Source organism: Aotus nancymaae, unplaced genomic scaffold, assembly GCF_030222135.1.
Source record: "Aotus nancymaae isolate 86718 unplaced genomic scaffold, 86718_ANA_hifiasm-v0.15.2.pri h1tg000018l, whole genome shotgun sequence".
Classification (NCBI taxonomy): Eukaryota; Metazoa; Chordata; class Mammalia; order Primates; family Aotidae; genus Aotus; species Aotus nancymaae.
Genome location: NW_026988430.1, coordinates 25333588 through 25346884, shown reverse-complemented (window position 1 = coordinate 25346884; position 13297 = coordinate 25333588). Strand labels below are relative to the sequence as shown.

The window sequence follows — 13297 nt, the reverse complement described above, 5'->3', positions numbered from 1 at the left end:
TTGCAGTGAACCAATATCACACCACTGCACTCTAGCCTGGATGACAGAGACTCTGTCTCAAATAATAATAATAATAACCAATTGTTGAGTGCTTGCAATGCTCTAAACATGGTGCTACACTCTGGAGCTACCCATCAAAATAAAAGCTTTCGTTTAGTAACTGCCTTCCTTGAGCCAAATATGCAACTTTCATTCTCAAATATAATTCTCATAATAACTTGCAAGACATGCATTATTTTCATGTTACATAAATGAAAAAAAAAAACTGAGTTCATTCAGGTAAAGCTCAAAGTTACAATTCTAGTAAGTAGCAGAGCTGAGAGTTGAACACTGATCTATATGAATCCAAAGCTCAAGAACTCTCATTCTGACACATAGCCTTACTATTAGCTGGAAGAATAAGACACACATCCCAGCTGGGCTCGATGGCTCACACCTATAATCCCAGTACTTTGGCAGGCCAAATTGGGTGGGTGGATCATGTGATGTCGGGAGTTCGAGACCAGCCTGGCCAACATGGCAAAAACCCATCTCTACTAAAAATACAAAAATCAGCCGGATGTGGTGGTGCACACCTGTAATCCCAGCTATTTGGGAGCCTCAGGCAGGAGAATCACTTGAACCCAGGAGGCGGAGGTTGCAGTGAACTGGGATCATTCACAATCTAAAGAGGGAAAACGTGTACTAAACAACTCAAGACAGTACAACATATACAATATAACATCGACTGAGCACTCTATGTATTAGGCATTGTTCTCATTCATCTTGTAACAGTTCTATCAGGTAGATGCTATTATTACGTTCCCTACAAATGGTGATACTGAAGAACAGAGAATTCAAGTTACTTGCCAAAATAGTCCACATGCATGACCACTACACTCTAGTGCCACTCTGGAGAGTTTGCAATGTATAAGCAGTGTTCTCTAGATGTTCTGAGGAATGACAATAACTGTGCATGTGAGAATCAGAAAAGATTTCCTAAATGAGATGATAATATGAGCTGGAACCTGTAAGAAAGCAACAGGTTGAGAAAGGGAGATGGCTGGGAGAAAGATGAACCAGGTAGAGGAAATAGCACATGCAAAGGCACATTCTCTTCACTGTCTGATCTCTCCAATCCTTAATGAAGGAAAAAGGTCTTGAGTGGGCCTGGTACAGAAGACCCTCCATCTTATTTCTTCACGTTCTTCTATCCATCCCTATCTAACACTCATCACAATCGTCATTCGCCTCTCATATGTCACTTCTCTATTTCCACTGCCAGTCCAATTTAAGCTCTTATTAGCTCACACCTGGACCATTGCAATAGCTTCTCCTGCTTTCGCTCTCTGGCCCCCTCCAATCTAAACACAGTTGAGGCCGAGTGCGGTGGTTTACGCCTATAATCCCAGCACTTTGGGTGGCCGAGACTGGCGATCACCTGAGGTCAGGAGTTCAAGACCAGCCTGGCCAACATGGTGAAACTCCATCTCTACAAAAATACAAAAATTAGCCGGGCATGATGGTGGATGCCTGTAATCCTAGCTACTCGGGAGGCTGAGGCACGAGAATCCTTTGAACCCGGGAGGCAGAGGTTGCAGTGAGCCGAGATCGCGCCACGGCACTCCAGCCTGGGCCACTTGAGACTCTGTCTCAAAAAAAAAAAAAAAAAACAAAACCCTAAACTATTTCTTCCTGTAATCCCAGGGCGCGCGCGCGCACGCGCGCACACACACACACTATAATCCTGCTCAGATGCTCATTCCCAGTTATGAAACAGGCTACTGGCAAAACCACTCCGCCTAACAGTAGCCCCGACGAACGAGGGCGGGGAATTGTGGAGGGGGCGCGGGAGAATTGCTCAGAGCATGGAAAGCGATTGGCCTGGTATCTTAGGGTAGAGACCGCAACGCGAAAGAAGCGACGGAAAAGATGAGCCGGCCATCCCTTCCGCTCCACCCCTGACGTTCGCCTCGGCCTTCGATTGGCTGCTCCTCGCACCAGCCCCGCCTCAGGGACGTCCACGTGACCCGATGGCCGCCGTGGGATCGATTGTTCGGCGAGAGGCTCGCTGGTCTGTGAGATGTGGGCCGGGCAGAGAGGCCGAGGAAAGGGATGCAGGTAGCGCGCGTGTACCGGGACGGAAATCCGGCGAGCTTGGATACTTTCCTCTTCCTCAGGCTGGAACAGGCTTCTTGCGAGAGTATAGGGCGTAGGAGTTTTGGGAGTTAGGAAAGCGGGCTGCAGACGGCTGCCTGGGTGTTTGGTTTAAGCCTTGGCTCCGGCCTTGCTCTTGTGTCCCCCCAGGGACGACCTCAGCATTCCCTTCAGTTCGTGGGATTTGGACCTTAAATTACTAGTATGATTTTGAGGGCCTCCTGTGTGTAAGCACTGGATGTGCGCAGATGGCTGTGCGGAGCGCCAGGAGGTAGAGGCTGGGAGAAGGAGGGTTTGGAGGTGCTTGAGTTACGGTCTTTACCCACGTGAAATGTTGGAGGTAAGTCAGATTTGTCACTGGTGTTGACGCTTTTATAATCTAGGAGCTTAGTGTTTAGTAGGAAGAGCCGCTCATTAAATGAATTAAACGCTCATTTATTGAACCACTTCCTAAGTACTAGGCACCATTCCGAGTGGAGTGGCTACAGAGGCCGGTAGAACACAGTCCTGGTTCTTTAGGAACTCTATGGTTGGTCAAGTGTGAGAGAGGGCGGAAAACGTGAACTGTGAGTAGCTGGCGTGTGATGCGTGCTGTGGTGGAAGAAAGTGCTGTGGGAGTTAGAAGATGGGGATGATTGAAGGAGTTACGGACTTTTAACAGAAGGTGATATTTAAGTAAAGTTTAAAAAGTATACTTAGGCGCTCCACGAAAGCACCTTTTACTCAGCCAGCACAGCCATCCATTTGCCGTTCCAGATGCCTGACTGGGACCTTGCTTATGGATGTGTGAGCTTTTAATCTCTGACTGTAATCTTACCCGCTTCAACCTAAACTTGGGATGATTACTCTTGACTCTCTTTTTGAGTGATAAGGCAAATCTCCCCACAACCCAGGTGTAGGGAGAAGAGAGGTAGAACGATGCTAGTTTCTTGTTATTTTATTTTTGTGGTAACTGGACAGCATTTTAAAGTTATATACTCTATGTTTAAATATCCCTCTTAAAAAGCCTGAGCTATTTAACAATCAAGATGTGACCATCTTACTCTGTTCCCACAAGATAGGAGGGAATCCCCTTTGTAAAACTATGAATCCAAATAAATGTTAAAAATCTTTAAAAAAAAAAAAAGTATACTTATGTTTTCTCCCCATCGAAAGGGGTGTAGAAGGCACTCTGGATCGAGCGTTAGTGTACTGAGACAAAGAACTAGGAAAGCGGACCTGCTGTGTGTGGCCGGCGCACATTGGAGGTTTGCCCAGGTGATGATGAAGCAGATAGGGAGGGAGGGATTACACTTGTAAAGATCTTGAACTTCATGGTATTCTGTCTGTCTGGATCTTAAAATGCAAAATGAAATAGGTACCACAAAACAGGTATTAACCTGCTTTCATAATTCAGAAGAAGGACATGTATTTCCTGTTGGATTGATTAAAAAAGGCTTCATGCGAAAGATGGCATTTTAGAGGGTTGCAAACTGTAAGGGTAGGATTTTGAAGTACAGGAAGGGTTTCTACAGGGGGGAAGGACTTTCTAAATGTACGGCATAAGGTCACATAGAGCCAATATGAGGACTAAGGAATAATCTGGGTTGATTAGACTGTAAGAAATGTTTGGGGGCCAGACGCAGTGGCTCACGCCTGTAATCCCAGCACTTGGGAGGCCAAAGCAGGTGGACCACTTGAGGTCAGGAGTTAAAGACCAGCTTGGCCAACATGACCGAACCCTGTCTCTACTACAAATACAAAAATTAGCTGTGCATGGTGGCTCATGCCTGTAATCCCAGCTATTTGGGAGGCTGAGGCAGGAGAATCGCTTGAACGCAGGAAGCTGAGATTGCACCACTGCACTCCCGCCTGCGTGACAGAGTGATATTCCAAATCAAAAACCAAAAAAAAAGAGACACGTTTGGGTTGTTTATGGTGTGTTTAAGGATAAATTTGGGTCCCTTTTGAAACATGTTGATTGCTAAGCAAAGTCATTAGAACTTTATTTCCTGGACTGTGGGGAGCAATTGAATGCTTCTGAGTAATAACTTAATCACACCTCCATTTGTAAGGGTTAGTACGTTTGTCAGATTCAAAGTACATTGAATGGGATCAAAACTGGAGGCAGGAGGCCATTGAGATAGCAGTTGTTGTCTGCCATAAGTTATTGTCTGCCAGCCTCCCAAAGTGCTGGGGTTACAGACGTGAGCCACTGCTCCCAACCTAGTTTCCCTCTTTGTGGAGCTTGGTTGCTGAATGGCTAACACAGACCAACAGCGGTCAGTTTTAACAAGGGAATATCAGTCTATTGACATTGACAGATGGCTAAAGGAAGTATACAGTGGCTCCAGAATTCTTAGATACTGACAATATCATTTTGAAGGTCTGGGCTGGCACGGGGGCTCACAGCTGTAATCCCAGCACTTTAGGAGGCTGAGGCGGGTGGATCACGAGGTCAAGAGATCAAGACCATCCTGGCCAACATGGTGAAAACCTACCTCTACTAAAAATACAAAAATTAGCTGGGCCTGGTACCGTGCACCTGTAGTCCCAGCTACTAGGGAGGCTGAGGCAGGAGAAATGCTTGAACCCAGGAGGTAGAGGTGGCAGTCAGCTGAGACCGGGCCACTGCACTACAGCCTGGTGACAGAGCGAGACTCCATCCCTCCAAAAAATTAAAAATAAAGAGGCCGGGCACAGTGGTTCACACCTGTAATCCCAGCACTTTGGGAGGCCGAGGCAGGTAGATCGAGAGGTCAGGAGTTCGAGACCAGCCTGGCCAATATGGTGAAACCCTGTCTTTACTAAAAAATACAAAAATTAGCCAGGCATGGTAGCACATGCCTATAGTCCCAGCTACTCGAGAGGCTGAGGCAGGAGAATCACTTGAACCTAGGAGGCGGAGGTTGCAGTGAGCTGAGATCATGCCACTGCACTCCAGCCTGGGCAACAGAGTGAGACTCTGTCTAAAAATAAATAAAGAAAATAAAATAAAGAACGTAAAATAAATTAAATGCAGTCACCTTTCTCATTCTGAAATTGATTTTTCAGATTGTGAATTACCTATGCTTTGCCTTGCTTTCTTTATCTTCCATGTCCTTCCTCATTAGTAAATCTAAAGGTAGGGCCCTAGAGAAAAATGAAATTAAACCTTTAATTTAGCTGTTACTTTAAAAATATAAATCTCGTAATCATACCTCAAGTTCTCTTTCCAGCTCTGCAGTTAATTTGCTGTGGACCTTTGGCAAATCATAGCCTCTCTGGGTTCTTGGACTCTTCAGATAGAAGATTCTGGTTTAAAAACTTTTATGACTATAATTTTAATCTTTGTTGGCAGAAGAATTATAAATCAAATTGCATATTAAATCAACTGGATTTTTTAAAGAAATATTAAAAGATTAGTAGAAAATCTTTTCTAGGCTGGGTGTGGTGGCTCACGCTTGTAATCCCAGCACTTTGGGAGGCCAAGGCTGGTAGGTCACTTGAGGTCAGGAGTTCAATACCAGCCTAGCCAACATGGTGAAACCCCGTCTCTACTAAAAATACAAAAATTAACTGGGCATGGTGGCACATGCCTATAGTCCCAGCTATTTGGGAAGCTGAGGCAGAAGATTGCTTGAGCCTGGGAGGCAGAGGCTGCAGTGAGCCAAGATCATGCCATTGCACTCTACCCTGAGCGACAGTGAGATTCCATCTAAAAAAAAAAAAATCTTTTTTAGGCCAAGTACAGTGGCTGGCACCTGCAATCCAGCACTTTGGGAGGCCAAAGAGGGAGGATCACTTGAGCCAGCAGTTTGAATCCAGCCTGGGCAACATGGCAAGACCCTGTCTCTACAAAAAACTTTTTTTAATTACCTGGGCTTGGTGGTGCTTGCCTCAGATCTCAGTTACTCAGAAGGCTGGAGTGGGACGATTGCTTGAGCCCAGCAGTTTGAGGCCACTGTGAGCCATGATTGTGCCACTGCACTCCAGGCTGGGTGACGTAGCAAGACCCTATCTCCAGAAAAAGGAAAGAAATTTAAAAAAAGAAAATATATTTTCTAAAACTTTTGCTTTTGAACAAGACTAAGGCCAGGTTTATTGGCTCAAGCTTTTGATCCTAGGGTTTTGGGAAGCCAAGGCAGGAGGGTCACTTGAAGCCAGGAGTTTGAGACTAGCCTGGGCAACATAGCAAGACCTTGTGTCTACAACTTTTTGTTTTAATTAGCTGGGCATGGTGGTTGCACACCTGTTGTCTCAACTGCTCAGAAGGCTGAGTCAGGAGGATCGCCTAAGCCTGAGTTCAAATTTGCAGTGATTGCACCACTGCATTCCATCCTGGGCCACAGAGTGAAACCCTGTCTCAAAAACAAAAAAAAAAAGTAAGCTATAAGTTTCTTCAGGAACATTCCTGAGATTTTATCATGCATGGTGTTTGTGCTCATTAGAAAAAAACAAAAGTTTTCGAATGGCAAATGTTTCTCAACTGTCCTTTGTACTCAAAAACAAAAACCCTAAAAAACAAAATTTGTTCAGATTTGCTTTTTTTTTTTGAGACAGGGTCACTGCAGTCTTGATCTCTCAGGCTCAAGCAATCCTCCTCCCACCTCAACCTCCCTAGTGGCTGAGACTACAGGTGTGCACCACCACGCCTGGCTAATTTTTGTAGAAACAGCGTCTCACTATTTTGCCAGGGCTGGTTTTGGCAACTCTTGGGCTCAGGGAATCCTCCCACCTCAGCCTCCCAAAGTGCTAGGATTACAGGCATGAGCCACTGTGCCCACCCTAGTTTGTACTTTTGTGTAGCAAAGTTATTTTAAAGCAAAGAGCGTTGGAAAATAAAATACTGAAGGCCAGGTGCAGTGGCTCCTGCTTTTAATACCAAGGCTTTGGAAGGATGTGGTGGGAGGATCACTTGAAGCCAGGAGTTTGAGACCAGCCTGGGAAACATAGCGAGACCTTGTCTTGACAAAAAATTAAAAAGAATTAGCCAGGGGTGGCTGTAGTTCTAGCTGCCTGGGAGTATCGCCTGAGCCCAGGAGCTTGAGGTTACAGTGAGCCGTGATTGCACCACTGCACTGCAGCCTGGTTGACAGAGTGAAAACCTGTCTCAAAATAAAAAAATATTAATTGAAACAGGCTGGGCATGGTGGCTCATACCTCTAATCCAAACACTTTGGGAGGCCGAGGAGGGTAGATTGCTTTAGCTCAGGAGTTCCAGACCAGCCTGGGCAACATGGTGAAGCCCTGTCTCTACAAAAAGTACAAAAATTAGCCAGGCATGGTGGCCTGTGACTGTAGTCCCAGCTACTTGGGAGGCTGAGGTGGGATGATCACCTGAGCCTGGGGAGGTTGAGACTGCAGTGAGCCATGATGAAGCCATTGCACTACAGCCTGGTATTTTTTTCATAGGTAAGCCTGTGTCTTCTTGGTTGTGAAAATAGGGCACTGGGTTGCCCTTAGGTAATACAAGGAGGTGAAATGCAATGATGCAATGATGAGTGAAGTGGAGTCTGACCTGGTATTGCCATTGCTTCAATGTTGGCTTTGACCAGGGTATGATCCCTTAATCTTCTCTCTGAGCTGATCCTGGTTGTGGTTTTTCTGCACAGGTCTGTTGTATCCTGTTTGGACACTGGTTTTATTATGTTTAAGATGTTTCTTTTATATTTTGAATTACTGATACTCTCATGTTTTCCTTCTTAGGTTGAGGTGAAAAATCTTGCTTTGAAATCTTCAGGAGGACTACATCATTTCAATCCTGAATCTGGTTCAATTCTAGTATTCACTTATTACTGTATTAAAAATGTTTAATTGGTCAGGCACAGTGGCTCGCGCCTGTAATCCCAGCACTTTGGGAGGCTGAGGCAGGCGGATCACTGGAGGTCAGGAGTTCAACACCAGCCTGGCCAACATGGTGAAACCCTGCCTCTACTAAAAATACAAAAATTAGCTGGGCGTAGTGGCGTGCGCCTGTAATCACAGCTACTTGGGAGGCTGAGGTGGGAGAATTGTTTGAATCCAGGAGGCGGAGGTTGCAGTGAGCCAGATCGTGCCACTGCACTCCAGCCTGGGCAACAGAGCGAGACTTCAACTCAGTAAAAAAATAAAGAAAAAATGTTTAATTAACCATGGTATTTGCTTTGGTAAAACCTTTGAGGTTTAATGAGAATTTTAAAATCCATTACACTTTTCTTATGGCATATAAAAGTTTTTATATTTTCTTTCTTTTTTTATTGTCTCAATTAACATCATAAATGTCTTAATATTAAAATCTATAGAATATCCTATTTAAAATTTTAGCTTCAGCACCTTTGTGCTGTCAGAGAATGTGCTTTGAATTGCTAAAATGAGTTAAAGTATTGGAAAACACTTATGTCAGCAGGCGCTCTTAAAAATCGTTTTCATCCTTCTTCTTGTAGTGATGATTTTTTTTTTGACCCGTGTTTTCACCAGCCTGCCAATCCAATGGCATAAATTGTCCTACACAGGCAACTTAAGTGTTTCTTAAGTTGATGCATGAGATATTTTGCATGTGGCTGAATTCTTGTTGTTGGGGCAGAGGATTTTTGTTCCAACTACTGGACTGACAAAATTTTAATATAAAAATACCTCAAAAAGTCAAAGGCAGTCTGAATGAAAAATTTATTTTAAACACCTGAAGTAATCTTTACATTTCTACAAAATCATAACATGGAACAGTTCTTTTTCCAGAAACATTTATTCTTAAAATCTACTTAAGTGTTTCATAGAAACTTTAGTAATAACCAGAATAATTCATGACAGCTTAGCAAACTCTTAGCAACAAACAGAAAGAACTTATTAAAATATCCTTTCTTTACACAATTAGATTAGTATTTTGCTTCATCTCTTCATTGGTTGTTAGCTTTGCTTTTACACAGGAATCTTCAGACTACTCTCTCTGTAACACTCAACCTCCATTCCTTTTTTAACCAATTTCTCAAGAATGCTATGGAGGGTTCATAAAGGAATATCCTTAAGTATCCTAAATATCCAACTTTTAAGGATATCCTTAAAAGTTGATAACTGTAGATGTCACTTAACAAATGGGTCACAGTATATGGAAGGAGCTTTTTTTTCCCCCCTAAAATGTTTCTAAACATTTCTACCAAGAGCAGGTCCACACTTCATATCGTCGGCAAACTGATGAAATTTCCACCTTACAGACAGGCAGGTAAATGCTTTCTTTTCTAAAAAGAAGGCTTGCTACCACTTCACTGTTCACTTTATTTTTTATGCTGTCTAACTTGGATTTTTCCTAAGACCTTCTGTACTTACATTTTAAGGAAAGGGATAAGCAAAAAATTCTGTATTCATTATCCTGTTTAATCTCTACACTGGCCCTCATATCCCCTGCCAATACTGATTCTTCTACCTTGAGCAGCTTGGTCAACTATAAGTAGGGTTCTAGAGAGCAGGCTAAAAGTTTAGGATCAAATGGGCATATCCTTTTAAAGAAATCCATATAGTCATTTAAAGTTCATATAGTTATGAACTGAGGCTGAGACGTATCAATGCTAATGCTTATATACCATGCTGAAACCAGCCCTGTGGCATTACAGTGCAATACTTTTGTTGTGAGGATAAGACACGATTCCCTTTCAGTTCTCAGGGGAGTAGAGTTTAATCAGATGTTGTACTTCTGTTGGATAACCTGTGATGGGACAAGCTTGGTGACTCCTCACATAATGAAACACACAGCGGTAACAAAACACATAGCCAGAGGTGGCAAGAACAGTATCATTCACCCGGGTTTTACGACACAGTGGGCACACAGTCTTCATTTTGGGTAGGAGAGGAGAATCCGAGTTATAGTCTAGGTGTACGGGTGGGGGTGGAGTAGGCAGGGCAGTCAATGACTTGATGGTTTCTTGATTTTCAGATGAGTACCACCAGTCAAGGAACTGCAAGAAGAATACACCCACAGAAAGGCCAGTAGACAGGGATAAGGCAACACCCCCCATAGCTTTCTTCAGAGCTGACTTTATCTTCTCACTAACACTGTTGGGAGAAAAGAACAAGGAGGCAAAAAGAGAAACTTTAGGTATTATTAGAGAATGACTAACATAAATGCAGTTCTTACATTTTTCATCAGAATCACTGGGGACTGAAAAGTTGGTAAGACTGGTGGTACTATCTCCTTAAGGATCTATTCTACATGATTCTAACTTACAGTATTTTAGAAGCATAGGAGCTAAGCTTTGTTTTTAGTAACAAATAATTAGGGTTTGGTTTTGTGTTTTGAAAGAAATCAGAAGAGAATTTCATTATATAGACTCTCTCCCTTTTTTTTAGTGGAAGATGGTGATCCAGGAAAAAAAAAAACCAATTCACTTAACAAAAAACTTAGCAGTATTGAGGAATGTATATATTTGAACTTGTAGAACACAAATATGAACTAGAAGGAGCACAGCATCATGATTAAAAGCACAGTCTTAGGCTGAGTGCAGTGGCTCACAGAGCACAGTCTTTAGAATTGTATTGACTTGGCTTGAATTCCAGCTCTGCCACCTTGTAGCTAGCTAGCTACATGACCTTGGCAAGGTACTTAACTGCTTGGGCTTAGTTTCCCCAACTGTTACATGGAGCTAATACATTTACTTCATTGGGTTGTGCTGAAGATTGAGATAATGTTCACAAAGCAAGCACCTAGCACAGGACATAGCAAGTGTGCACTAAAAGTATACCTAGTATGATGAGGAAGGTTACCAAAATGACAGTCCTTGATTTATGGACACAAGGAATTGCTTTTCTATGACTTTATGAAATACCACAAAGTTAACAGGGTGGTGAATTTCACAAAACTGGGATAAGATTTTAGAATTTATTAAGTAAAGATCTTTTGGAAATGCTAAGGCCTTACCTCCTGACTGGTTGCTGCATCACGCTGGCTTCAGCTGGTTTGTGCTCCAGAGCTTGTATATCCTGAACTGTCAGTCGACCTAGCCGAACTCCAGCCAGCCTGAGCAGTGGTGAGTGATGCTGAGCTTTTCCTAGGATATATCGAAGTTGTTGTACAAGAAACCATCCTTCCCAGGCCATGTTAACAAATGGGTAGGCTGCCAGAAAGGCTCTGTAAAATCGTTTCCAGCGGGAAGAAGGGGGATGAATCGAATATTCATCCTCTTCTCTCAGGCTAGCAACCAACTTCTCCAGCTTCACTTTCAGATAGGGAAGAAGAACCAGGAACATAACTGATTTCCAAAGCTGCTTCTTTGGGAGGCCAGCACTGGCCAACCTCTGAGACTTGTGAGTGTCCCCCATTACAATTCTCTTTAAGCCATAAAAGTTTTCAGAAAATGAGGCACTGGTTCTAGACAGGTAATGCTGCTGGAGCAGAAGATCTAGCAGAGTAAAGATTTCATCAAACCACCTCCACAAGAAGCCATAGTGAGTGGGATTTGATTCTGCAAGAACCTAGAGCAAAATAAAAAGTGAAATTCATTCCATTACACAGGTACTACACCTTCTATTTGCATTCCCCCTTTTCCTCTAAAGTCTACACATTCTGTCTTAAATAAGTCACTTATTTTGGAGTGTACCCTAACCTCCCTGAAATGTTGGGTATTCAGTACAGGTCTCTACACATAATGCAGACTCAATAACCTGTAAGTCATGGGATACGAGTTGTTTGCAAATTGGCTATTTCAAACGCTAGGCTACCAAATAAGCACAAATTACTGGTTTGGTTTTTACCCAGTTGTCCCTAAAATCCAAGAATTAATACCTTACCTTGACCACATGCTGAAGAGCAGGTCTCACTGCTGTCATTAAACTGTCCTGTGCTACCACCTCGAAGATGGATGGTTGGTCATCGGCCACAGAAGCAGTTGTGATGTGAGCCCCGTGCTCAGCCATAGTTTCCTGTGTTGACTGGCTTTCGCTTTTCCCACAAACTCTCTCGTGAGCATGAACTTTTTCGAGAGGAAGGGTATCAGATGGGTGCTCAGTCTTAAAGGTAAACTTTCTGTATGATAGATATCTAAAACTCGAAACTCAATTTTATGGGCAAAAATGAACTAGGGGAAAAAAAAGACCTGTTCTGGAGGCGGAGGGGAGTCTCAAGAAGGTTAAGAACAAAGTTAACTCGGACTTGGGTGGAAGTGGTATGTGGCGAGGGGGTGACTTGTCAGATGCTGCACCTCAGGGCAGAGCGTGACTGGGGGACGGGTATGGGGGAAGGAACGCGGTCCTCTGGAGCTGCAGTCCCGGAGCTGCGAACAAGAAATCCTCCTCCTCCCCCGTCGCGAGCGCTCAAAAGCCACCGACTCTGAGGGTGCAGCCGTGTCCGTGTGAGCCCGGGACACGCGGACTGGCTTCAGCTGTGGACTTTGAGTATCCCCGCCCGCACCCGTCCTTGCTCGCTGACTCCAGGCGAGGCGCTAAGAACCCACGACGCCACGTTTGAAGAGAAGTCTCCGCTTTATGACAGAAGACGCACCCGGAAATAGAAACCGCCGGGACTTCGGGGACGCCTGGGGGAAGAGAGGCGCTCTAGTCCCGAATGCGGCCCGGAAGCCGGAACTAGAGAACTCTATGACCCACCCGGACTTCCGCTCCCGCCCCGCTGAAAGGGAAGAGAGCCGCTGCGGGCTGGTTTTGGCCAGGAGTTTTCCGCTGGTCTGGTTTTACCTTTCGTAGCTGGGTCTGCATGGTAGGCTCGCTGGAAAGCTACAGCCCTGAACGTCTCTCTACAGAGGTCTTTTTGACAAGTTGTTTGGGGCGCCGCGCACACCTCTGGCTCCGGGAATCGTAGCTTGGGCTCGTTGCTGAGCCCTGCGTTCCTGCAGGCGGTGGAGCTAGGGGCAGAGGGAGGAAGGGAATCTGGAGATGGAAAGGACTTTTCTGTACACGCGCGGAACGGATGGTGGTTAGTTTATATGTCTTCCCCTTCCAGAAAGGATTTAAAGCAACATACCAGCAGATAGAAGCCTGAGATTTATTGCTGCCAATTTTAAGGAAAGATGATCGGGTTGAGAAAGGTTCATGTTTGTTCCTCAGTACTTGAGACGGTTAATTTTCATCCAAGCTGGTAGTTTAACTGTCTTCCAGGTTTTGGCTACATTCAGGCATAACTCCATGCACTTGCTATACTGGATAAAAATGTCTCCGTCCTTGAACACAGTCCGATATGTCACACCAGCGATGTGAATACAGTACTAAAGCAGAGGGAGCTTTA

At 44.3% G+C, this 13297-nt stretch overlaps 1 protein-coding gene, 1 long non-coding RNA gene and 1 other non-coding gene across 3 annotated transcripts; 2 read left to right on the top strand and 1 right to left on the bottom strand.

Annotated features, from left to right (window-relative positions):
* Positions 1–2042: 2042 nt before the first annotated feature.
* Positions 2043–9596, top strand: LOC135275766 (uncharacterized). Its single transcript, XR_010343351.1, has 2 exons — positions 2043–2476; positions 7804–9596. It is a non-coding gene; the product is annotated as an uncharacterized LOC135275766 (long non-coding RNA).
* On the top strand, positions 7587–7683 carry LOC135275778 (Z30 small nucleolar RNA). The gene has a single exon (XR_010343362.1). It is a non-coding gene; the product is annotated as a Z30 small nucleolar RNA (small nucleolar RNA).
* Positions 8724–12580, bottom strand: PEX12 (peroxisomal biogenesis factor 12). The gene is made up of 3 exons (XM_012445421.3): positions 11851–12580; positions 10982–11535; positions 8724–10119 (listed from the first exon to the last, which is right to left on the bottom strand). Exons 1-3 carry the CDS (start codon positions 11974–11976, stop codon positions 9720–9722), a joined length of 1080 nt encoding a protein of 359 aa, XP_012300844.1. The 5' UTR covers positions 11977–12580; the 3' UTR covers positions 8724–9719.
* Positions 12581–13297: the final 717 nt, after the last annotated feature.

What these genes read in the sequence shown, in the direction of transcription:
- PEX12 (XM_012445421.3), bottom strand. Translation starts at nt 11,976, where the DNA reads ATGGCTGAGCACGGGGCTCACATCACAACTGCTTCTGTGGCCGATGAC. An exon ending in CTCTTCAGCATGTGGTCAAG is followed by an intron (nt 11,536 to 11,850) that starts GTAAGGTATTAA and finishes ATTTTGCTCTAG; the next exon opens with GTTCTTGCAGAATCAAATCC. An exon ending in ATGCAGCAACCAGTCAGGAG is followed by an intron (nt 10,120 to 10,981) that starts GTAAGGCCTTAG and finishes TTCTCCCAACAG; the next exon opens with TGTTAGTGAGAAGATAAAGT.